The sequence below is a fragment of the Ruditapes philippinarum genome, unplaced genomic scaffold (genome assembly GCF_026571515.1).
Source record: "Ruditapes philippinarum isolate M1 unplaced genomic scaffold, ASM2657151v2 ctg392_1_1_1_1, whole genome shotgun sequence".
Taxonomy (NCBI): Eukaryota; Metazoa; Mollusca; class Bivalvia; order Venerida; family Veneridae; genus Ruditapes; species Ruditapes philippinarum.
Window position 1 is genome coordinate 133,679 of NW_026856686.1, and position 27,317 is coordinate 160,995.

The 27,317-nt window shown below is 33.1% G+C and overlaps 1 protein-coding gene across 1 annotated transcript; it reads left to right on the forward strand.

The window, feature by feature from the left end:
- The first annotated feature begins 1,386 nt into the window (after nt 1–1,386).
- On the forward strand, nt 1,387–26,460 carry LOC132747342 (periodic tryptophan protein 1 homolog). Its single transcript, XM_060736689.1, has 16 exons — nt 1,387–1,546; nt 7,876–7,925; nt 8,499–8,592; nt 9,743–9,929; nt 11,179–11,261; nt 11,975–12,074; nt 12,690–12,797; nt 13,407–13,522; nt 14,053–14,114; nt 15,504–15,600; nt 16,054–16,115; nt 17,319–17,430; nt 20,806–20,896; nt 23,630–23,751; nt 25,434–25,536; nt 26,181–26,460. Exons 1-16 carry the CDS (start codon nt 1,484–1,486, stop codon nt 26,393–26,395), a joined length of 1,665 nt encoding a protein of 554 aa, XP_060592672.1. The 5' UTR covers nt 1,387–1,483; the 3' UTR covers nt 26,396–26,460.
- Nucleotides 26,461–27,317: the final 857 nt, after the last annotated feature.

The window sequence follows — 27,317 nt, forward strand, 5'->3', positions numbered from 1 at the left end:
AACTGCAATACTATCATGAAATTCTATTTCAACACTATATTTGATATTCTGTAAGTCACTTTCGTCAGGCTCACAGTGAGCGAAAGGAAGATCGATGCCTGAGCTTGTGTATAAATATTATGCTAATAAATGAAGATCAAATCATATTGATTAAAAAACTAGTTTTGATAATATACGTCTACAAACTGCATTATTAATATTAAATGCAATTTAAACGCTATATTTGATATTTTTAAAATCACTTTCGCTTCCTCTCGCTAACATTGAAAATACAAAAGTGAGCGAAAGAAAGATCTCTGAAAGTGGTATATAGAAATTATGAAAATGCATGCATATTAAAACCTCAAAATGATTTTTAAGTATTTTTATTCATTTCTAAAACTATGCGTCTACAAACTGTTATATTAATATACATTCAAATTAAACGGCATATTTAATGTTTCATAAGTCACTTTCGTATTTTTCAATGTGAGCGAAAGGAAGATCTATGGAGTTGTGTATGGAAATTATTCAAATAAATAGCGATTAAATCATCATAATGATTATTTTTAAAAATAGATATTATCAAATTCCAAAACTATACGTCTACAAACTGTTATATTAATATAGATTTAAATTAATCGCTATATTTGATATTTGTGAAGTCACTTTCGTATTTTTTCAATGTGAGCGAAAGGAAGATCTCTGAACTTGTGTATAGAAATAATGCAAATAAATAGCGATTAAATCATCATAATGATTATTTTTGAAAATAAATATCATCAATTTCTGATAATATACATCTACAAATTGTAATTTTAGTAAAAATTCAATTTAAACAGAATATTTAATATTTTATAAGTCACTTTCGTATTTTTCAATGTGAGCGAAAGGAAGATATAAGAACTTGTGTATAGAAATTATGCAAATTAGTGGCGATTAAATCATCATTATGATTATTTCTGTTAATAAATATAATTATTTTCTAATAATATATGTCTACAAACTGCAAGTTTGTTTAAAAAGTCTATTAAAATGTTATAATTACTATTTTAAAAGTCACTTTCGCTCACTTTCGCTCACTTTCGTCAAAAATCTCACTTTCGTATTTTAGGCATACCGTCTAGGCTTAGGAGCTATACACATTTAAAATAGGATTAATAGTGTTGTTATGGTGTAAAATGCCTCATACAACAACAACATTTATTAAGCATTAAACACCTGAAAGGTGCATATAGCCAATATTTACAATCATATACTGATGTGAACTTGAAATGAAGCTAAACAAAAATACAATGGTCTTAAGTGTCCAATGTACAAAATATATCTGGTCCGAAATGTCCCAAAATCTGGTATGAAATGTCCATGGTCCGATATATCCGGCCGGCCGGTACGGTACTTTCGCCGCGGTACGGAGTTTAGATTATCTATCAATTCAAAACTTCCGGTCAGCATGTGTAAATTTTAAGTATTTTATCTCAATTTGTTAATAAGCAGATAGAAAATGAGTATAATACCTTGCGTGACATGGGTAAAACGAGGTTGTGCTAAAGCTAAACCAGAAAAGGTAAATATTTGTTAGGCTTATTTGGTTAAATCTGTAGTTTTCGGAAGAAGTAGATGTGTTTTCGGATACGTTTTCATTCGGTTTAATATTTAGAATTGCTATCGCATACACAGTAAGTCAGGGACTCTGATTTATGACTCGTTATTCTATTGATGTATCAGTGTCAGAACTCTCATAGTTTCTTTTATGGGCAAATGCCCTATTTTTGACATAGATATGCCCCGTTTTTGACATAGAATTGGACATAGAATTAGAAATAATTTCAGTTTTTTTGTACCACCTCACTTATTATAGTCTCAGAGATTACTCCTAGAGATATTCTTGTTAGTGAACAATATCCCAAATACAAGACATGAGGGCATAACTCTATAGAGAATTTTTACACAATTACGCTCTGTAATTGGTGCTTGGGGATCTGTAAAAGGAATACCCTGAAAAAGTATCTACATTGCATTTCTGTCTTATTCATATTAAAATGTGTGAATATTCTGTCAATATTCATAATATGAAATTAGGTGCTACCTATGGCGCGGAAAGCTCTTATGAATTACATGTAAACCAGATATTTCTTGCAGGTATTTTGTACCGTAAACAAAACAAATAAATTGGTGGTGTTCAAGCTATCATCAGAGCGCTCGGAATATTCCAAAAATCTCCAAATGTAAAGGGGGATCACTACGCATGAGTCGCATTTGGAAAATCCTGTCCGCTATTTTTGTTAATCTCTAATCATAGTTGTTGCTTTAACGTTATTTTTAGCTCAACTATTTGATAAGAATAAGTAGTCTGCGGCGGCATAACCACTTATGTTAAAGTTTTTGTAATACCTCAAATATTTTCAAAGTCCATTGACATATGGCTTTGAAACTTTGCACACTTGTTCACCATCATGACCCCAACCTGTAGACAGGAGGAGGTTATTCTATCAAGCATTTTGACAGAATTATGCCCCTTTTTAGACTTAGAATTTACGTTAAAGTTTTTGTAATACCTCAAATTTTTTCAAAGTCCATTGACATATGGCTTTGAAACTTTGCACACTTGTTCAACCTCATGACCCCAACCTGTAGACAGGAGGAGGTAAGTGTATCAAGCATTTTGACAGAATTATGCCCCTTTTTCTATCGAGGCTATTCGTTGCCAAAAATCCAGCCTTGTTGATCTGAATTGAACTGTTTGTTAATGGACAAAATACAATTGTATTTCTTAGTATGTAAACTCCAATGTTGCATTCTTGAACATAACATTGTAAACATGCATTTCAACAAAATACATTTTGTTAAACGTCAAAACATTAACTGTTTTGCTGATAGTAGCAATACCAAGTGTTCGAATACTCATTGTTCGTGTATACCCCGACAAAACAGAAGTAACTTTCTTAGCTTTACATTGTCGAACCATCATGATTCGGATCAGCATAATCCAGCTTTACACGTTTTTCAATAGGAGTAAAAAATAAGCTCTGCCCATTTTCCCGCACACTACACTATCGTAAATAAACGTATTTATCCGCTCATTTTCGGTATTTACCGTGGGCGACAAGAAGCAGCGTAGTTTCCATTTACTACACCTTTTAGGTGTTTAGTTATTCACCAAACATAATTCACTTGCATGATTGCCATTCTATGCCTTTATACGAGTACAATCAACATCAGCGGACTTTAAAGGATTATAGGCATATAAGTTTTAAAACGTTGTAGATACCACATTTCCTAGAGAAAAAAAAACTAAAAATAATAGTAAAAAAACTCACTAGGTTATTTACTGTCTGAGGTTAAATAATTTTCAAGGAATTAAATACTATTGATAAGACTATATTCAACAACAAATAAATTTTACTGAGGGTATTCCAATTTGCCTAGGAATGAGTAACATTTACAGTTAAGCTGCTACCTTACCACTTTCAAGTTTTCAAGTTAACATCTGATAGAGATTTTGTTACGTCTAATTACTAATATAGACCACAGGAACTTGAAATTCTATCACTTTTAACGATAATATGCAAAATATACCCCCTATATACTATAAAAATATATATATGTTTATTTATAGTATATAGGGGGTATATTTGGATATTATAATTAATATTGGTTATTTGATAGAATTTCAAGTTCCTGTGTATAGACCAAATTCTGGCTGTTGTCTTTCCTAGTTGTAGCATTTACTATTACAATAGCAACCTTAATTCTAGCGTATGACTGGACAACAACAAACTTTTAACAATAATAAAATTATAACCAAAGTTGTATGTTCTCTTTTGTACATAACTTTTTATTTTTACGATACTGTATAGATATATTTCACAATTTTTACCAGTTTGTTTTCCAATAATGATATTTAAATGAGTCCAAAGGTATGTATGTCGATTATCAATTTATGTATACCTTGTTTATTTTATCTCTTAGAAAGCCATCTTTTACAAAACTTAATAAATAATCTGTGTAGTATTTCATGTACATAAAAATAGTTCTCTGCTTTTGATCAGATAGACAGCAAGTCTAGGTAACAGCTATTGACAGCATGTATACACAGATTTTAGAGTTGTTATTGATTCAGTACAATGCATAAAAAGACCTTAACCTATGTCAGCTTACATATATTTAATAATAAAAGGCTAAATCACACCCTATGGCTCAAAATACCTCCCAATGGAGGTAAACAGAGATGCTAGGATACACTGAATATTTATTTCAACATTAAAATTAGACAAATTCACAAGTTTTGGTTATACAACGGAATTATCCAGTGTTCGAAATTAGCAGTAGTCTGATAGCCCGTGACTACCAAATTTCTCTTTGGGCTGCCAATATTTCTCAGCAACAAACCCGACTAAGCTACCATATTTTCAGAGAAAAATATAAACAACTGTTTTGAATGAATGAATCAGGCTAGCTAGTGAAATGTCTTTCGGGTTAGTGAGTATTCTAATCTGGTAGCCCAACCAGGTTAGTGGATTAAATTCCGAATTTCGTACACTGATTATCGATAGTAAACGCTAAATTGTGGTTATACATTTGGTCAAAAATAAGGGTTTTTCTACAACCCAATTTAGTCCTTTAAAGAGAGAAGGCACAGGCTTACTGTTCAGTTCTCTTTATTCGTGTTGCCAAAAGAAACTTCCATGTATCGCATTCTAGTACTATTTGCTGAATGTAAAAGATATGCGTACGAGTACTACCGTTTAACGTTTGCAGGCACACAAACCCTATCGCTCATGTCAACAGCTAGTGGTGTGTGTCATTATATATGGGAAACATTCTCTTATGTTAATTCACCAACTTTAGTTTTTGCATATTATTATGGTCATTATCAGTATAAACGTTGCTACATTGTTACATTATATCTTAACCAATTTTGCATTACTTGAATATCCTGTACTAGAATACATTTTAACAAAATCAGAGGATGTTCAAAGTCAACTGTTATACAGTTGATGTATGTAAAATTTACAACAGTTTCTATATAATTTAAAATATTTGTGTACCAGCAAGAGTTACCTCTCTTTCTGCTTTCGTGAAAATTGGCTCCGCCTATAAATTTTCGTCTATTTCATGATAATTCCATATATGGAAGTAACAAAATCGTTAACAAATGTTAATCGCGTTAGAATGTAAAAGGAAAGTGGAGTGTTGTAAACCTGAGTGTGTCAAGTTAATGCAGTTACATTCTCAACATCATGATGCACAGCATTAAACTTATTGTGTATGTATCACGATATGAGTTGACTAGTGATAATTTATCTGTAATCTATTTAAACTTTATTTTTTCACACAGATGTATTATGCAAAATTAATTGTAACAACATTATTGTTATTTCCACATTATTTCGTAACTACCAAGCATTTATCAAATGAGTTATTTTCATTAAATGATGCAGTATGGCTTGAAATCAAGTAAATGAACTGGTCAACATGTTTTCTTTTGACATTTTATAGTTAAAGAAAAAGGCTAAAAGCTTTAATATTTTCTGAAACTATGAGAATTAAAATATCTACAAAATAAAAAATATAATTCAATATAGATGTACAGATAATAGAAACATCACATTTTTAGCTCACCTGTCACAAGTGACAGGGTGAGCTTTTGTGATCGCTTTTCGTCCGTCGTCCGTCCGTCCGTAAACTTTTGCTTCAAATGACATCTCCTCATAAACCACTAAGCCAATTTCATCCAAACTTCACAGGAATGTTCCTTTGGTGGTCACCTTTAAAAATTGTTCAAAGAATTTAATTCCATGCAGAACTCTGGTTGCCATGGCAACCGAAAGAAAAAACTTAAAATATCTTCTTTTAAAGAACCCAAAGAGCTAGAGCTTAGATATTTGGCATGAAACATCTTCTAATGAGTGTTTACCAAGTTTGTTCAAATAAAACTTATTATTAAAAGCCCTGGGGTCAAAATTGGCCCCGCCCCAGGGGGTCATTGATTTTCCCCTATATGCATATAGTAAAAACTTAAAAAATCTTCTTTTAAAGAACCCAAAGAGCTAGAGCTTAGATATTTTGCATGAAACAACTTCTAATGAGTGTCTACCAAGTGTCTACCAAGTTTGTTCAAATCAAAGCCCTGGGGTCAAAATTGGCCCCGCCCCAGGGGGTCATTGATTTTCCCTATATGCATATAGTAAAAACTTAAAAAAATCTTCTTTTAAAGAACCCAAAGAGCTAGAGCTAAGATATTTAGCATGAAACATCTTCTAGTGAGTGTCTACCAAGTTTGTTCAAATAAAAGCCCTGGTGTCAAAATTGGCCCGCACCAGGGGGGTCATTGATTTTCCCTATATGCATATAGTAAAAACTTAAAAAAATCTTCTTTTAAAGAACTCAAAGAGCTAGAGCTAAATTATTTAGCATGAAACATGTTCTAATGGGTGTCTACTAAGTTTGTTCAAATAAAAGCCCTTGGGTCAAAATTGGCCCTGGGGGTCATTGATTTTCCTTATATGTGTATAGCAAAAACTTAAAAACCTTCTTTGAAAAAATCCCAAATAGCTAGAGTTTAGATATTAAGCATGAAATATCTTCTAGTGAGTGTCTACAAAGTTTGTTCAAATTAAAGCCCTGGGGTCAAAATTGGCCCTGCCCCGGGGGTCATTGATTTCCTTATATGTGTAATTAGCAAAAACTTAAAAAATCTTCTTTGAAAAAACCCAAATAGCTAGAGTTTAGATATTAAGCATGAAACATCTTCTAATAAGTGTCTACAAAGTTTGTTCAAATAAAAGCCCTTGGGTCAAAACTGGCCCCGCCCCAGGGGTGTCATTGTTTTTAACTATATGTGTATAGTAAAAACTTAAAAAATCTTCTTTTAAAAAACCCAATGAGCTAGAGCTTAGATGTTTAGCATGAAACATCTTCTTATGGGTGTCTACCAAGTTTGTTCAAATAAAAGCCCTTGGGTTAAAATTAACTCTGCCGGGGGGGGGGGGGAGAAGGTCATTGTTTTTCCTTATATGTGTATAGCAAAAACTTAACATCATGAAACATCTTCTAATGGGTGTCTTAATTCCAAGTTTGTTCAAATAAAAGCCCTGGGGTTTAAACTGGCCCCGCTTCGGGGGCCTATATACAGGTGAGCGACCTCAGGGCCATCATGGCCCTCTTGTTATTGAAAATGTCATATGTAAGGAGATAACTATTTTGGATAAATTACTAAAGTTTAATAGTAGAAACTCCTCACAGCAGATTATGAGATACGTCATGCTTTGCTACTTTATGTTTCTGTACTGATCAGGGGAAGTAATCACTGCAGGGATTTTGTCAATTGCAGTGTTTTGACAAGATTTTGGAATCAACAATGTGGGGTTTATTTGCAAAAGTGTCAAGATATCGTACTATTATTTATTCACAAATTTCAGCTGGCCAAAAAGTGTTTCCAAATAGGCCGTTTTAACCAATAGTCAGTTCTTACAAAAATGAAGATACGTCCGAAAAATATATTCAGCACATTGAAATAGCAGTCGAAGAAGATATTTTCCTTGATCATTTTTTCACCTGAAATCCAAAATGCTTATATATTTTTGACTTAAAACACACTGACGCTGATTTAAATTCATCTTCTGCAATTTTTACTGAAATAATTACTCCCCTTGAAAATGGTCTAAAATGTGTACAGGTGATTTTTTGTACCGTGAACCTAACCAAGTGAAAACGGTACGGTATACCGCAAGTACAGTATACTGTTACACCCTTACTAATGATATGAAGTGATGTGAAGAATAAACTCATCACATAGTGACAAGACTTGAGCAACCAATCAAATTTCCAGATAATATGAGATAATAATAGATCAGGAGGCCACAGATTTATATTTCATATTTATTATTTCAGCTCCAGATTGCCAAAGAAGATCTAAAAAGAATCATAGAAGAAACTCAAGAGTAAGATGTATTTTTAGTCTATTTTGATCATTCTAGTAATTTATTTTGATCACTTTGGTTTAAGTGCGGCCCAGTATTATCAGCAGAAAATATTCAATTCAACCATGTCTCTGTTAGACATGCTTTCTGTTACTAAAAAAATGGTGATTTTTCATTTGAGCAACAGGTTTATCATATAAGTTAGTGAAGATAATATTTATTTTTTTTTACATAAAGGGACTTTATGATAGTATTGTAAGATGCTTTCATTGTATTGAAGTTCTTATAAACTGTGCCATTCCATCATTTGTTGCTATGATAATATTGTTGTTGTAACTCACCATGAACGATGGTTAGGAAACTACCCGCCTATATGACTGAAATACTGTTGGGGAAAGGCGTAAAATGAAACAAACAAACAAATAATATTGTTGTTACATACTTTCATTGTAGTCAAGTTCTCATACACTGTGCCAGTTTTTTCCATTCCATCATTTGTTGCTATGATAATGCTGTTGTTAGATATTTTCATTATATTCAAGTTGTTATAAACTGGGCTATTCTTTTCTATTTCATTATTTGTCGATATTATAGAAAATTAGATGATGAGTTAGAATCAGGAGATGAAGAATTAGAAGAAACAGAAGAAACAGAAAACACACATCCAGCTGCTGGTGATGTAAAACAGGTACTGTATGAGAAATTTTACTGTATTTGCAACTTTATAGCTGAACATGTAAATTAGTTTATTACTGACCTGTATATATTTAGATTTTAAATCTGTATGCCTCCAGATGAGCTTAAATAATAATTTCAAGAAAATCAAACATATGAAAAATGTACTAAGAGATTAGGTAAAGTAAAAGATTCAAGATTCAGTGACTTCAAACAACTTCTCTCACTTATGTATTAACGCCATGCAAGTGTCCTGGGATTCTTTAATGTGAGAAAACTATCCAGCTTGGTGCCTGGAATAATGCACAGAGGAGCACTTGAGGTCTTCCTTCGCCACTAAAACTGGAAAGTCGCCATTTGACCTTTACTGTGTTGATACAACGTAACCCCCCCCCCCCCCCCCCCAAAAAAAAATTATAGGATTATTATATGAGTATCTTGATCCAAAAACATGATGCCTTATCTAAACCCTAATTTGGGAGCATATAGCGTTGCACTTGTCCGTCCGTACGTCTGTCCATTAATAGAGTAGCCACGTAATTACTGTCCTGTGAGAACGTCCGTACGTCCCGAAATCTTGTGAACGCAACTCCTCTTAAACCGGATGGCAGATTTTGCTTAAACTTCCAGGGATGAACAACCTTAATGTGTAGATGGTAGTAAAGGAAGGAATTTTTGCTGCGACCAAATTTAACAGAATTATGGCACTTTGTTGATTTTTTCACTTTATACCATATAGAAATTTTGTGCACGCAACTCCTCTTAAACCGGTGCACATCTGCACAGTGTGGGCATCCGTGTCCTTTGGACACAGTTCTAGTTGGAACTGTCTCATAATCATTATCAGTTTTGGGTATATCAAGATGATAAAATAAATTGGTCAGCCAACAATATAAGATAGAATGATGTACAGGCTGATCTGGCTGTATATTTGTGACAAATCCATATCACTTTTAGTTCCAGCAGGTAAATGGTTAAGAGTGATGTATCAAGAATTTAAGCAATATCTCTAAAGCCATAGAAGTAACTTGAGTGACACATGATAACTAGACTTCAGTTTTAAATTCTTTGTAACATTGAATTCAAGTAATTTAGCAATAACCTTTGGAAAATGATATATACCTTATTTTTCAAGAATTTTAATGTAGATTTATACAATTTAGGAATCTGAAAAGGATGAATTAGATTCAGATGTTGATGCAGAGGTAGCTCGTGCGAAAGACTTGGCTAAATCTTTAAAAGGGTTAAAGAAAGGAAAGAAACCTAAAGTAGAAGGAGCTGCTTCAGGTGGGAAAGATGACTTTGAATCAAGATATAACTTAGATGACTATGATGAGGAGGAAAATGATTGTAAGTTAGACTATTGACAGTGTGATGTTTGATTGGATTTGTCAGTTGTGATGAATATTGTTAATACATGCATGTCCGCCCACTTGGGTCACTAGGGAGAGTGCTGGATTAGTAATGCAGAGGTCACTGTTTTTGATCCATGAGCATGGCATAGATAATTTCTCTGTGACAATTGATCTTCGACATTGAGTCTTAAAGTCATTTGAGCCGTGTCATGACAAAACCAACATAATGGGATTGCAACCAGCATGGATCCAGACCAGTCTGCGCAGATGCAGTCTGATCAGGATCCATGCTGTTCACTTACCAACTCTATTACAAGTGGGGAAACTGGCAGCGAACAGCATGGATCCTGATCAGACTGCGCGAATGCGCAGATGTGCAGACTGGTCTGGGTCCATGCTGGTCGCAAACCCATTATGTTGGTTTTGTAGTGATGCGGCTCATTTGTCTCTCACAGCTGATTCAAAAATCATGTTGAATTATTAGTTGGACCGCTTGCAGAGAAACTGATAATTACTGGCTTGTTATCCAGGGTGGTTGGTTAAGTCAAATGACCACCGGGTATGACCAAAAACATGTGTTAAAATCAGCATAAAAACACAACAGAAAAACAGTCTAAGCATGACAGTACAAACATTATACAGTATCAGCATCACTTTTACCAGTAATTAAAATGGTAAACATTTCAAATAAAATTAAAGATTCGAACACTTGTCTTTTACAAACATTTTTGTCTTAATTTTGATACAGTGCGTTATGTTAAAAGCCTCTGCAATTAAGGGACTGCTGTGTTAAAATTACTTTTATTCAATGAATAATACACATGTGTACAAACTATCCAGCCTGAAAAGGGAAGGTTGATAGTTCTATGAAAATTCCCTGTAATGCCCAAAATAATAATACATGATACGGCACCATTAATCTATCTCAAACTTAAGCAGGGGCGACAAAATCATTTGTACATATTGCCCTGGTCGTCCCACAGCCTGTACTTTATAAATATCATACAGACAAGTAAAGAACTGCTTCAGCTAAAACAGAGAAGTACATGTAAGTCAAAATCAGATTTTAAGGCCCTGACTTAAGTGTTTGAAAGCTGCTGTTAAACACAATGTCTTTATGACTTTAAAACACCAACACTGAACAGATATAAGTTATATGTTTACTTTCAGATTTAAAAACGATAATTGCATGAGACTGTACAGTACATGTATGTACAATCTGACAAAAGTTTTCTGTATTTCAGGGTCTAATCCACTTAAAGGAATTTCTGGCCTGACAATGTATTCAAGTAATGATGAGGATCCATATATCACCTTGAAAAATGATGTAAGTAGGGTTTTTGAATCGGACAAAAATCTTAATCGATCATTTGAAATTAATAAACAACCCTTTTTGACCAATCATCAATTATATAATCGAAGCATTTACAATAACAAAGTAAATATGTACGCATCATGATTTAGAGAAGAAATTTATTTATAAGAATTTTTTATTAATATAAACGTCATATGACGTTGACGTCATTTCCTGTAAACAAAGTATACCTGATGAAGACTTTTGAGTCGAAACGTTGTATATTTTTCAAATAAAATAATTACATTTTTAAATTGAAACTGGAGTTGATTTCTATATTCTAACTTACATTATTAATATTTTATATTTTGTGTAACTACCATTTTATCAACCCAAATAACTGAAACTTAAAGATATACTATGCTAATCCTTGAGTAAAATATTTTAATCAAAGAACTTTTTTTAAATCTATGAAATTCTTTTTGTTTTGTATACAAATAATAATAATTCACTACAGGACTTTTAATGGTCAAAAAGCAAAAGATGATTCAGCAGTTTGTACTTCAAGCCCTATTTAGGAAACTGTAACAGAAAAATTAAAATAAAAAAGCTATTAGAAAATAAAACAAACATTTTGAGGGGCTTAATGGACCTCATTGGTACAGTACTCTACACAATAGTAGGTCCTTAATTGAAATAAACTATGTTCAACCTAAAAGATAATATATTGTCATTGTTTTTCATAGCCTGAAAGTGATGAGGAGGAAGATTTTGAGATCAAATCAACAGACAACTTGATGCTTGTAGCACGTGCAGAAAGTGATTTCTGTTCTGTTGAAGTTCATGGTTAGTATGTCTTGTAATGATGTCAAAGTTGAGTAAACTGTTAAACAATATTGCAAGAACTTTTATTACCACCCTTAATATTCCAAAGGGGCTTGTCCATCTTTCAATAAGGACAAAACTATTCATTATTTTAAGGGAAAAAATCAAAATTAGTATAAATTAAATAACGAACAATGCAGACATGTTAGCTGATCTTGGTCTGCATTGGTCACACGGGTAGAATCTATTGCCATCTGCAGGCTTAGCATTAATATGTTTCAAAGTTGTGTTTGAAAAGGTACAATACGATTTGCATGATATATCAAAAGATAAAGCATTAAGTGTATGGACATAGGATTAGAAATTTCTCAATTGAACTAGCACCTGTTATTCTGTGACAATGTAATTGATAACATAAGTTATCCTACACTTTAGTTCCACATGAATTTTATGTGGAGAAGTTTGCAATTACTTGTGTATGAAAATCAAACTAATGCTGGTATACAGAATACAAAAAGACTTATAAGTTAACTTATTGCTTGCTGGAGTATGACAGAAGTAATGGTAAAACTTGAGGTAAAAACTGAGAAAACAATAACAATGACACAGACAGATGTTTTTTCTTTTCATTTTCAGTGTATAATTCTGAGTTAGAGAACCTCTATGTTCATCATGACATTCTTCTATCATCATTTCCTCTTGCCCTAGAATGGATAGACTATGACCTTCGAGATGCTAGTAAAGGTAAAGACATATTTTTCATTTCTCAGGGCTTCCATTAAGTTTCAAAATTTTGAAGTCAGAGACTGCAAAATGTATGACATTGGAAGTCACATTATATAGGTTAAGAGGAAAAGTATTAGATTTTGGAAGTTACAGAGTAAATGACTCCCAAACGTCCATTAACGGAAGCCCTGATTTCGTATCGGTAAGTTGTATAACTTACACCAGTCATTGTCTTTTATCCATCTAGGAAAATGTCTGGATCCTTACAACTTGGAATTATTTAATTTAATAGACAAATTATGAAAATTACATAAGAAGTCACAGCTGAAGTTATATTAAAAATTTTGTCCATAACTTTTTTCCTTAAGATTTGTTTAAACCGTTTATTTGTTTGCTTTAAGAAAAAGAGAAAAATCGAGGGTTGTCCCCACCTGGCGGTGGCTCTTGTTAATGTTAGAAATAACAATTAAGATGCTATTACCAGTGCTGTAGTGATGTTGATGGGAGTTCATACTATTTCTAAATACATCTACTTAAGATATGCTACATGGAGTCTAACTTTGCGGTCAGTTTCAGCTTCTGATCTCTTAATATTATATTTGCAATTTAAGATAAATTTGTTTTCAGGTAATTTTGTTGCTATAGCAACTATGGACCCAACAATTGATATATGGGATGTTGACCTAGTCGAGAGTTTAGAACCATTAGCCACTTTAGGACAAAAAGTTTCCAAAAAGAAAAAGGTGAATACATTGAATGAAATGGTATTTAAACAAATAATGGTTAATAACAGATGATAAGCTTTCATTTTCTAAATGTTTTTTATTAATTAGTCAAGGGGGTATCCGTGGCTGAGTGGTTAAGGCCGTTGACTTCAAACCAGTTGCCTCTCACCGCTGTGGGTTCGAATCCCGACAGGGACTTTAAATTCTTTCAAGTGAGGAAACTATCCAGCTAGCTCACTGAACGTCTGTGGTTCTATTCAGGTGCCCGGTCTTGCCTGAAATAATGCACGGAAGGGCACCTGAGGTCTTCCTCCTCCAGTAAAGCTGTAACATCACCATATGACCTATACTGTGTCGGTGTGAAGTAAAACCCAATCAAACAAACAATTAATTAGTGGAGTAATGTGATCTTGATCATTCCAAAGTAGATTTTGCTCTGGTAATGAAGATAGAAATTATCTATTCTGTCCTTTGCAAAAGGTTTTGTTTATCGGGTTTACATGCTGCTGTGTTTGTTGATGTTTTCATATTGTTATATTTTTTTTTAGAAAAATGCTCAGGTTGGTCACACAGATGCAGTGTTAGATTTATCTTGGAATTCCATAGCCAGGTAACATTTATATATATTCAGTTGTGTTTGTATTATTGTTTGATTTTATTAACCTGTCAATTCCATACTGATTATACAGTCAATGCACAGAATATATTAATATTCGATAAATGTTCGGTAAATTCCGTGAGAGGTACGCAGTAAGATGTGATTAAATTCATCTTGTTTCTATGAATTAGTTATACTTACTGTTATAGCTCAATACGGTAAACTAAGGGTATATAATTTCTAAATGTCTTACGTGTTGAAAGATCGAGACAGCGTATGTCCATTTTTTTATTCATAACTATTTTCAACATTTTTTGAAGTTATGGTTGTTCTTTCTGTTTTTAATATGTTTTGCACTTTTTTTTTTGTAAATACTACACTTTTGTATATAACATTGTTTAAGAATTAATAAAATTTTATTTTATTTGGATTAAAATCTGTAAATTTCATTTCAGTGCCGTATAATACAATACAAAACGTGACAATTCAGTGTTTCTTAGTTGTTTCATATCCGTGTAGACAATTTTGCAAGCGCTTGACCATTTTCATTAAAATATACAGAAACATAAAGAATAAGTCCAAAAAGAATGTCAAAAGAAGGGATCGAACGTCAGACCTCTCATGCATTAGGTAATCACTTAACCGACTTTGCTATTGTGGATGTTACGAGAACCTACATTAAGTTAGTGGGAGTTTTCAAAACGTTAGAGATATTCTCCATGTTTATTCTCGTAAAATAAATGGACAAAACCAATGTGGGACGGAACAATTAAATGAGTGCTATAATGTATTAATAATTGACAGGTCAATAAAATCAGACTATACATATGTTATAAAAATTGAGGCTAGTGACCCTATATATAATCCTTTTTGGCCTTTTATATTTGAAGTGTTATGCAATTAAAGATGGTTCTACTAAGGTCACCAAAATAATGCACAGAGGGGCATCTGAGGTCTTCCTCCACAAGTAAGGCAGGAAAATTACCATATGACCTCAACAGTGTTGGTGCAACATAAAACCCAACAAACAAAACAAAGCGTTTAAGTTTACTAATGTTGGCTGCTCAACTAAGGTTGTTGACATCAAATTACTTGCTCCTAACTGCTGAGGGTTTTGATTCCTGTCAGGAACTTTGATTCATTCATGCAATTAATTTATCAGCTTGCTTACATAAGGTCAGTGGCTTTTCTATTTAAAGTAAAGCTGGAAAGTCACCATATGACCTTCACAGTGTTTATGTGACTTAAAACATAAAAAGAAATTAACAATAACATAAATTTTGATATTAAAATCCTTTTAACATATAATTGACTGCTCTTAACTGACAGCTGTCTGGTAAATAAACGCAAATTTAACAGAAAAAGAAATAACTTGTATCCAAATTTTTCTATAATTTTCAGACATATTTTAGCAAGCGCATCAGCAGATAATACTGTTGGTCTTTGGGATCTAACAGAGGGGCGGATTGCAATGTCATTAAAACAACATAAAGATAAGGTTGGTTATAAAACATAAAGTTTGTTGTATTGTGAAAATTTGAGGAAATGATACATCCCTTTGGTCTTTATGTGTGTCTAACACAAGTGTCTGTCAACATTACAATAAAGTTACTGAATGTTTATGGTTTTATCCAATTAAAGACTTGCTTTATGATGATGTACATGCAAGAATTTCCAGTTTTAATCACCAATAAACTAAAAGGCTGGATAGTTTTTATCTGAACATGCAAAAGTGTTTGTGTGATTTTAAATATATACAACCCAACATAAATGATTTCTGTTAAATTATTGATGTATTCTTTTGTTTTCTTTTGAGAATTCATGTCCGACTTTGTGCAAACGAGTCTCAACAGTCAAAATGTGTTTAGTGGTTCATGACTATGCTGGAAATAATTTTGAAAAGTATATATATTTTACTAACATGACATGTTTTGTGATATCATGTAAACAGGTACAGTGTGTCAAATGGCATCCAGTGGAGGAACATATGTTGTTGTCAGGATCTTTTGATAAGTAAGATATGTTAATAATAAAAATTAACATTTATTGTCGATGAACATTTAATTTTTAACAAACACAAGACATAATGTTATATATGACTATAGTTAATTGTACAAAGGGAGGTAATCAAATAATATATTGTTTACGTTAAAAACAAATGATTAAATCAAAACTTTCTTATGGCCATTCACAATTATAACAGACTTGAACCATTCTTAATCGCATGCTGTTACAATTAAAATTATTAACAGTCTTGTGTATAAGACTCAAAATGTGTTCTTTGTTTTGGTGATTTACATTAATGACTAATGTATGATAAACATAATAAAGAATGCTTTGTTACTTCTGAATTTGCGCACTGGCCTTCAAAAGATAAAATGATTAAATTTCTTTTGGAGCAAGTCACCCAAATGTTTTTTGTTTATGACTGAAAAGTAAAACAAATATATGAAAGTTTAATTAGCACACAATTTTTACATCAAGTCCCCTTCCCCTACACCCCATTTACTTTTGTAGGCTTATTAATTATTCATCATCTTTAATTTTCTTGTCAGTTTCTAATTTTTCCTATTATGAATTATTAAAGTAATCACCCAGTCTGTGCTTTGCCTTGTGCCCTGTCCTGTTTTTGTTTGCTGTCTTTCTGGGCTTCTTGTTGGTAGTTCTGTGTTGGTCGTGTTAGGGTTGCATTCATTGAACACATTCCTTTATGCCTAAGATTAAGTACATGATAATATGAAGAGACTATTGAAAGAGACATATTGGATCATTAAGTTGGAAACATTTTGTCGGAAGGGATTAAATGCAAAAGTGCCCTTAAAAATGTAAAGTCATTTACTTAATTTCTGTACTTACTGACACACACGCATACTTCTACATATACAGGCAGATATACATGAATCTTTGAAGTTTTTCTATTTATTTTACTACATGTCAAACTTGTGCCAAATACCACCATGAAGCAAGACCACATGTGAATAGATTAAAGGACTTCATTTGAACAAATACGATCAAATCTGTGCTACAGTCCACCTCAGATTAAAACCCATATGTACAAAATCTTTTAACCAATCAACATCATTTTATTTTCCAACCCGAATAATTATGTTGACAAACGTACCTGTTCAATAGAGAACAGTTGTGGGCAATTTGCTAGAATGGTCTATATACACATGTTTTACTGTATTACAAAGTAATATGCATTGTATTTTACAGATGTGTGAAGATGTATGACTGCAGATCACCAGATGAGAACCACAAGTCTTGGAGCATGAAGGGTGAGATTGAAAAATTACTGTGGAATAACTTCTCGCCGATGAATTTCTTTGTAAGTATAGGAAGTCAAGGAGATTGGTTTCAAAATAGAAATAGGAAAGCCACACTTATGTATTGATTGAAAAATATACTACATGTACTTTTGAAAACAAATTAATACTGGAAGAAGGAATGATCCAGTTATGTTAATTATGAATGTTCCATATTCTTGATGGAGTTGTTGGTTTATACAGAATTTATTTTAGTTTGATTGTGTAGGAAGCTATAAGCTGTACGCTTATAGACACACGTAAAGTTTCTTGCTCAAGGAAACAACGACTTGACCCTGACGGGGTTTGAACCCATGTGGCTAGTGATCATTAGATTACTAGTCTGACGCGTGAACCATACTTATAGAGTTGTTATTTTGTTGACCCTAATAAGGGAACCTAGGAGTAGGTTTTAAGTCATGTCTATTGGCTTTTTCCAAGGTGTCATTACCAGCAATTGCACCATTGTGGTTCGTGAAGTGTAGAAGAGAATCTTGCAACTAGTGGGCTTCAAATCTTGTTACAGTTTTCATAGAATATTCATTTTCCATATATACTAGGGATGTCATTCGGGAGTCCTGATATCCGAACGTTCGGATCACGATTCGGTGTCCGGAGCCGATTTTCGGATCCGGATGTTCGCATAAATTTTTCAGAATATTGAGAAAATGTGATAAAAAACATGCGTTTAAATAACCGACGTAGACATGGTGTTGACACCATATTGTATATTGTACCTTAGTTTGACAATACACATCATAATTTCTGCAGACCACAAAAAATCAATAATTACTAAAATAATTACGAGTCAGGTATGACACATGTTAATATATATTAAACACCAAACAAATTTAAGTTCTGTAAGATTTAAGATGAATAAGGCCATCCTTAAAAAAATGTTCGTTTGCAGTAACGCGACCGACTCACAAAATTTGCCCCTACTCAAAATTTTTTTTCATGGTCTGGATAAAAAAAAAATTTTTTTGAATCAGAAAATTATGCCTTGTGCTTTGTTTTCGTTCTTTTAAAGGTTAATGGAAGAAATAAAATGTAAGTCTTATTAAATTAGAATTCAGTTATCAATTTATTAATTGTTAATATATTGTCCAGCATTTTGAAATTCCATGTTTATTTGGGAGTACAGTTCAATAAAAAAAAAAAAAAATCGACCTACCTACCCACCTTGAAAATTCTGTGTCGGGTTACTGCAAACAAACATTTTTTTAAGGATGGCCTAATGTAAGTCCCGTGCGATTGTCATCGGCAAGGCTGTTACCTTTCTTATGTCCAAATTTAAATATTTGATTAGGCTATTATTTTTAGTCCCCTACCGGTTTAACCGGAGGGGACTTCAGGTTTACCCTCCGTCCGTCCGTCTGACTGTCTGTCCATCTGTCTGTCAGTCCGTCCGTCCACAAAACTGGATCCCGCGATAACGCAAAAAGTACTGAAAATATTTTTATGAAACTTGATATATGGATAGATGGCAGTATGGAGATTATGCACGTCTTTTTCTTTTCTTCCTATGTTGAAAATTCTGGTTGCTATGGCAACAAATAGCCTGAAAATATGGCAAATTTAACACATAAACTGGATCCAGTGATAACTCAAAAAGTACTGAAAATATTTTTATGAAACTTAAAAATATGGGTAGATGGCAGCTATGGCAACAAATAGCCTGAATTTCAAGATTTCTGATTTAAATTTTTCAGCTTTTTCACTCTAAGTTCTTTATTTCTTAAGGTGTTTACTTCAAACTTTAAATATAAGTTTCTGGTCATCAACCACATCATATGTGACAAGGTTTACAACTCTAACACAAAAGTTATCAGTATTACCTCCCTTGAACTTAGAATTTTTATGAAAAAAAATGTTGTCTTTTTTAAATAACTTCTTTATTTCCTAATGTATCTACTTCAAACTTCATATATATGTTTCTTATTATCACTCAACATTTTTTGAGAAGGTTAAATACTCTAGCAAGACTATTTCCAGGATTATGTCCCCCTTGAACTTAGATTTTTTTCGAGAAATTGGTATTTTTCACTCCAACTTCTTTATTCTTTATAGGATTTACTTTAAAATCCCACATTGTAATAATATGACAAGGTTGTATAAACATTATTTCCTTACTAGGCAGGGAAACTTAACACATTACTGTGATATAGACAAACTTAGAACTCAATAGATTTAAGTTCATTCATGTCATTCATTCACTGGTAAAATTGAATGGCCAATGGCCCATCAGAATGTTGCTTGGGTTCTAACCGGTAGGGGACTTATGGATTGCTTGCAATACTATGATAATTGCTTGTTATATATATATTTCGGCTAACCGATCCGTTGACTCCTTATTTTGAAAAAATGAAAAAAATCTGCAGAAATAAAATAATTAAATCAAGAAATGCACTTACGAATAATAATCACAGCTTTTATTGAAATTGACACGATAATTATCAGACAAAATAACATTCTCCTTTAGTATTAATCAAACATGTGCATTTTTAATAACATTTATTTCACAGTTTTTTTCACTTATGAACACTTAAAATGTGTGTAATTCATGTAAGTTTCGGCAACTTCTTTTCAAACAGCCAGGACTACATGTTGGTAAACATCAAAGATTGGCAGATTCTCTACACACCTGTCAAAGGTCATCGTGTGTAAATTGTATGCGTGTTATTGAACAATGGAAACATTATATTTATATTTTACGGGTGTTATTTTGATTTTAATGTGAGCGAGTGTTATTGTGTATTATAGCACTAATTGAGGAATTGAGAAAATCGGCAATGAATTTCATTTTCATTTCATTTTAATTCGTAAGTACCATATGCACTAAATTTATCGATATCAGTCATATTCTATATAGAAATAATAAAATCAATAACGAAGCATTTCTGACACGTAACATTCAATTTAAAAGGAAGTAAAACGAAAAATTACACTTTGAAAAAGGTCGCGAAAAAATGGTTATGTCATATCAGCCAAATAAGAATATAACAACGATCCGAATATCCAGATGTATCCGGATGTTTGATTCGGATATCCGGATGGCCGTTTCGGCTCCAGATGACATCCCTAATATATACAAACTATCTTTGGCTGCTTTTCTTCTGTTGTCAATTAGTATAATTTTATTAAATAAATATTTTATATGAAAGTAAAAAATGCTACTTTGTTTACATTTTGCTACCTTTTTGACATAACTACATGTTAAGCGCTACTTCTTCAGTTGTTACACATCTTACATTCTTTTAATGCATTATTAAAACATTATTTACACATCTTTGAAATTTGTGCCTTTAATAAAAAAAACAAGGAATTACATGTATTCATAAGATAATGATGATTTTCAGTACTGTTACTCAAAGTATACATTTCTTGTTTTATATTAGGCCAGTACAGATACAGGACATGTGTTTTACATGGACTCTAGACAAGATAAACCAGTTTATACTCTATCAGCTCATACTGAAAGTGTCACAGGTAAGTTTGTAGGCCAAGTGATAATGACTAAGTTGCATAGTTAAAATAACTGACACCTTACCACTGTGTTGATTCAAAATTTGGATTTATTCATGCCTGTCAACTGTCCAGTCAGCTGACAGAAGGTTGATGGTTCTACCAAAAAAGCTTGCTTTTGTCTAAAACAATACACACACAATACACACATCATCACCTGTCAGATGTCTTCCTCCTCTTGTAAATCTGGAGAGTTTATGTGAATACAAACCTAAAAAGAAATGATGGTTGATATTTTTAGCTCATCTGCTCCAAGGAAAAGGTCAAGCTATTATGATTGCTGTGTTGTTGTTGTTGTCATTGTGTAAAACTGTAATATAGCCAATTATTCAAACATATTAAATAAATGTTAACAACATGAAACTTGCAATACTTCCTTATCATGACACGGTGTTGTTCTTAGACAAAGGGCATTATTCTGAAAGTAATTGTTTTGGAGTTATGCACCTTTTTAACTCTTATAGATGAATGATAACACTGTACATGGTGCTCTTGTTATATGCCAGAAAGAATTTCTGGCATGTTATGTTATACCCCCTGGCGTCCGTCCGTCTGTCCGTCCGTCTGTTAGCAATTTGGTTTCTGGAGCATAACTTATATCATCCAAACTTCATAGGATGATTATCCATATTGGGTACAAGAACCCTATTGACTTTGGGGTCACAAGGTCAAAGGTCAAGGTCACTATTACCATAACACTGAAAACAGTTTCTGGAGCATAACATAAGTTCCATTAGGCCCACAATATTCAAACTTCATAGGATGATTATCCATATTGGGTAGAAGACTCTGATTGATTTTGGGGTCACAGGGTCAAAGGTCAAGGTCACTATTACCTTGACACTGAAAACAGTTTCCGGAGCATAACTTAAGTTCCATTAGGCCCACAATATTCAAACTTCATAGGATGATTGTCCATATGCAGTAGAAGACCCCTATTGATTTTGGGGTCACAAGGTCAAAGGTCAAGGTCACTATTACCTCAAAACTGAAAATAGATTCTGGAGCATAACTTGTGTTCCATTTGGCCCACAATATTCAAACTTCATAGGATGATTGTCCATATTGGGCAGAAGACCCTGATTGATTTTTGGGTCATAAGGTCAAAGGTCAGGGTCACAATGATCATTACACTGAAAATTGTGGTTTCTGGAGCATGTAAGTTCCATTTGGCCCACAGTGTTCAAACTTCATAGGATGATTGTCAATATTGAGTAGAAGACCCCTATTAATTTTTGGGTCACAAGGTCAAGGTCACTGAAAACGGTTTTCGCTCAATAACTTAAGTATTAATCAACCTACAGCTTATATTGATTACATTAATTATATGCCCTAAAAAATTTGCTTATATCATGTTATATCCCTGGCGTCTTTCTGTCCATCCGTTGTAGTAAAATTATTTAATTCCCATGTCTTACAAATGCTTCATCCATACTAAAAATCACTTTCGGGCATATAATGCTCCGCCTAGCAGTGCTCTTGTTATTATTTGTACTGGTCGGGGACCATCAACCAGATACTTTTCGAACATCTATTCATACAAATTTAATAAATTTTAAGCTAGAGATCAGAAAATTTGTCACAGTACGGCAAGGTTTTTCTCCGAACTAACAAACTAGTTTGTTTATTTCTGATTATGTTGACACTTATGTCTGAGGCCTGTGAAGGAGGGTATCAAAATTACCTGAATTGTGAACAGTACAGTACCATGTGTCCGGACATATATGTAATGACACTTTTTTTATCATTTTTAACATGATATACAATATTTCAGCAGCAAATGCTGAAGTTTTGTATATTGTATTGTTTACTCTGCAAATGATTTTAGCAGGTATGAGAGAGTAGGTATAGCACTTGACCTCAAAAATTTTAATGTCAGCGTTCTTGAAATTGACTTTCTAATTTTACATTAGTTTAAATGAATTTAATTTCTTAATTATAGAGGAAATATGCATTTATTGTGGACTTAAAAGTGACTGATAGATTGATAACCATTGAACAAAGAAAAAAAACTAAATCAGGCATTTTCAGGGCCATCCTGGTTTGGTGGTTGTCCGGTTTTGGTGGTCCCCAACCAGTATGGGTCACATGTGTACTGACTTGAACCTTGTTTTAGCTGCTTAATCATACATTACCAGTAATACATATTCTTATAATGCACCAGAATCACCTGAAATATTTCCTGCACCTATAGGAACTGGTTATTATTGTGAGTTTAAAAAAAAATGGAAACACACTCAAAAAGTTTTAGGCTTCTTTAGATATTTTCATTTGTACACATGAAAAGTTTTCACATTAATTTTGAAATAGTTTTCAATTTAAATGAAAATTGCCATGAATCTGCAGACATTCAGTTGTAAACAAGTGTTTTCCATCTTTGAAACCACTATTAGTTTCAAAACAAAACAAATTCAGAATTCTTTTAGATAAATTTGCAATTTAAATACATTGTACTACAATGATAATAAATGGGATGAACACAAATTAACACCAGTTCAGTTTCCATGATTTATTCATCAGCACTGTTTTGAAATAATACTTAATGGAACCAAGAACAGGGAAACAAAGTTATTTTTGATATATTTAGTATATTATGGTAAACATTCAGCTGTCAAGAGTTGAATGATGCTGCACAGGTAAACTAAAGCTATACAGGAATAGGAATTTTAGAATTTTCATGATTTTTGTGTATTTCAGGTTTATGTATGAGCAGTGAAGATCCACGATTATTGGTAACCACATCAACTGATCGCACCATTAAAATATGGGATATCGAGGGAGACAAGCCATCTCTAGTCCATAGTCAAGATATTAAATTGGTAGGAGGAATCTTTGTAACTTAACTCATCTAATTGGGGCATCTGTGGCTGAGTGGTTAAGGTCGTTGACTTCAAACCGCTTGCCTTTCACCACTGTAGGTTCAAGCATCTTCTATTCTTTCATTTGAGAAAGCTATCACGCTAGCATACGGAATGCTGGTGGTTCTACTCAGGGGCTGTTTGTTCCTAAAATAAAGCAAAGAAGGGCACCTGAGGTCTTCCTCCTACGGAAAAGTTAGAAAGTTGCCATATGACCTATACTATGTTGTTGCAATTTAAAACCCAATTTAAAAAAAAAACTCTCATCCAATTAATCTATAATAGAGCATACAAGCTTAAACATTTTTAGCTCGACTATTCGATAAGAATAAGTAGAGCTATTGTAGTCACCCGAGCGTCGGCGTCGGCGTTGGTGTCCGCGTCGGCGTAACCACCTATGTTAAAGTTTTTGTAATAGTTCAAATATTTTCAAAGTCCATTGACATATGGCTTTGAAACTTGGCACACTTGTTCACCATCATGACCCCAACCTGTAGACAGGAGGAGGTAACTGTATCAAGCATTTTGACAGAATTATGCCCCTTTTTCGACTTAGAATTTACGTTAAAGTTTTTGTAATAGTTCAAATATTTTCAAAGTCCATTGACATATGGCTTTGAAACTTTGCACACTTGTTCACCATCATGACCTCAACCTGTAGACAGGAGGAGGTAACTGTATCAAGCATTTTGACAGAATTATGCCCCTTTTTGACTTAGAATTTACGTTAAAGTTTTTGTAATAGTTCAAATATTTTCAAAGTCCATTGACATATGGCTTTGAAACTTTGCACACTTGTTCACCATCATGACCTCAACCTGTAGACAGGAGGAGGTAACTGTATCAAGAATTTTGACAGAATTATGCCCCTTTTTCGACTTAGAATTTACGTTAAAGTTTTTGTAATAGTTCAAATATTTTCAAAGTCCATTGACATATGGCTTTGAAACTTTGCACACTTGTTCACCATCATGACCCCAACCTGTAAACAGGAGGAGGTAACTGTATCAAGCATTTTGACAGAATTATGCCCCTTTTTCGACTTAGAATTTACGTTGAAGTTTTTGTAATAGTTCAAATATTTTCAAAGTCCATTGACATATGGCTTTGAAACTTTGCACACTTGTTCACCATCATTACCCCAACCTGTAAACAGGAGGAGGTAATTGTATCAAGCATTTTTTTTTACTATCAAGCACTAAGAATAGTCGAGCGTGACTGTCCTACCGACAGCTCTTGTTTTTATAATTGATGATTTGCATTTATCAGAAACTAGATATGTTGCTAAATCAAAATCAGAAAGACACAATTTCTATAATTTATATTATAATCATTCAAACATATTAAAAATAGATGTAAATAAACAAATAGCATGCATCAACACCATTGCAGTTTAAAGTAATTTATTATCTAACAGTTTCAGTTCTACAACGAACCTTTGTCATGAGTATTGAATATATACGTTTTTTATTCCCCACTGATGTCCATGCAAATGTTTTACTGTATGAAGGCCAGAGCTTTTTTTCCCTGATACAAGGTGAAAAAATCATATGACATAAACTTTGGTATTGTTACTTTAAAATTTAAATTAAGAAAAATACCATAGTAACTGCTGTATTACATCAAGTTTACGTACCTTACAGGGACAGCTTCACTGCATGGGAAACTGCCCAGATGCACCATACGTGTTTGGTATTGGTGGTGAGAAAAATGTGAAGGTGTGGGATATTAGAGATATTAAAGATGGTTTGTACCCATTTATTATTACTTTATATGCACATGCATCTATAAATCTCATATTTTATCTGTCAGCTCTCATACAGACAGACAGACAGACAAACAGACAAAAAGACTTTGCATCTTCATTCAGAGCAGCACATCTGAGAAACAACCAAAATGTTTGTATCCCAGAGGTTGTACTTTATGTCAATAAAATTAACATTAAATTTTTATTTTGAACTTTATATAGGATATCATTCTGGTTTTAATTGTGAGGCCTCCATGGCATTAGTTGGCACTATGATATTCAGTAGAGTTTGAGCCCTTGTTGTTACCTTGAACCTGTTGGAACTATAATGTGATAAGCCTTTGCTTTTAGTAAAGAGCCTGACTGCTTGCACATCCTTGCAGTAAGATCAAGCTCTAAACTCCGTTTTGTATTTTGATATGGAAACTCCTTGAACTTGAAATTGATCTATGACACTAATTAAACAGGTTACAGCTGAATGTTTTGGTTGATTACGGCACTTGTCCATGAAATGCAATTCATATTGAAGGTTTGGTACTCATGATATAAGAATATGTTTTCTTGAAATGAAATCATGTTTCTAGTTTCAAGACAGGTTCCCATTCTGATGAGACTTAAAAGAACCTCTTTTATATTCATATAGTATTCTCACATTTCTGGCCGGGAGCCAGTGTTGAAAAATCAGAAGATACAGAAGATACAAATGAAACCGTTGATGATTCTGGTGTTGCCATGGAAACAGCAGAAAATGAAGATACCATGGAAACAGAGACTGTCTCTCAACTAACGTCTGCAGCAAATACAAAAACTAAGAAGAAGAAGAAAAAGAAGAAGTCAAAGAAAACAAATAACACCTGATGAAAAAATCTGTATATAAGTTTTAAAATAAAAAAAGTGAATACTAAATTATTATATAGATGGTTGTTTTTATCATCAAAGTTGTTATTTTATTAAATTTTCTGTTGTACTCTATAAAGATACAACACAATATTTCCCACACAGCAATATTATTTTAAGCTACTAATTTCAAAGAAAAAGTTTTTAAACTTTATATGTGGATGTACTTTGACAAGTTTTGCTTGCCACATCTGTTTTTAGATCAAAAGGTCAGCAGAGGTTAATGTGGCCTTCACTTCAATTTATTTCTTTATATTGGCCCTCCTTCAAAGGAGTGGGGGTATATTGCTCTGTAGACCAAATTGTTTCCGATCAATAACTAAAGGACGCTTAGGTCTAGGAACTTCAAACTTTGTATGGTGATTGTTCATGACTAGTAGATGACCCCTATTGATTTTGGGGTCAAAGGTCAAGGTCACATTGACCTTGTAGGTAAAAATGTTTTCCGATCACTTAGGCCTAGGAACTTTAAACTTTGTATGGTGATTGTTCATGACCAGAAGATGGGTCACTATTGATTTGAGATTCAAAGGTCAAGGTCACATTGACCTCGTAGGTAGAAATGGTTTCCAACCAATAACTCAAAAACTGAAGTTGCCTCGGTTGATATTTTTATTAAACTAAAAATGCTTTTTGTATACACATTTCAAGGTCTTTTGTAATATAACAAATTTGGTGTCATTAAGGAGGCCTCCATGATTCATAAAATGTATGCATATGTTACTAGGTAAGATTTGTGATAACTTTGTCATAAAATTGCTGCACACAACCTTTATGGTCACAATTACCTAGTGACTAGTCATGACCAGTAGAAAACCCCTAATAATATTTTGGTCACTAGGTCAAAAGTCAGTCATAATTACATGACCACATGACTTATTGG

What these genes read in the sequence shown, in the direction of transcription:
- LOC132747342 (XM_060736689.1), top strand. Translation starts at nt 1,484, where the DNA reads ATGAGTATAATACCTTGCGTGACATGGGTAAAACGAGGTTGTGCTAAA. An exon ending in CTAAAGCTAAACCAGAAAAG is followed by an intron (nt 1,547 to 7,875) that starts GTAAATATTTGT and finishes TTATTATTTCAG; the next exon opens with CTCCAGATTGCCAAAGAAGA. An exon ending in TCTCGCCGATGAATTTCTTT is followed by an intron (nt 17,431 to 20,805) that starts GTAAGTATAGGA and finishes GTTTTATATTAG; the next exon opens with GCCAGTACAGATACAGGACA.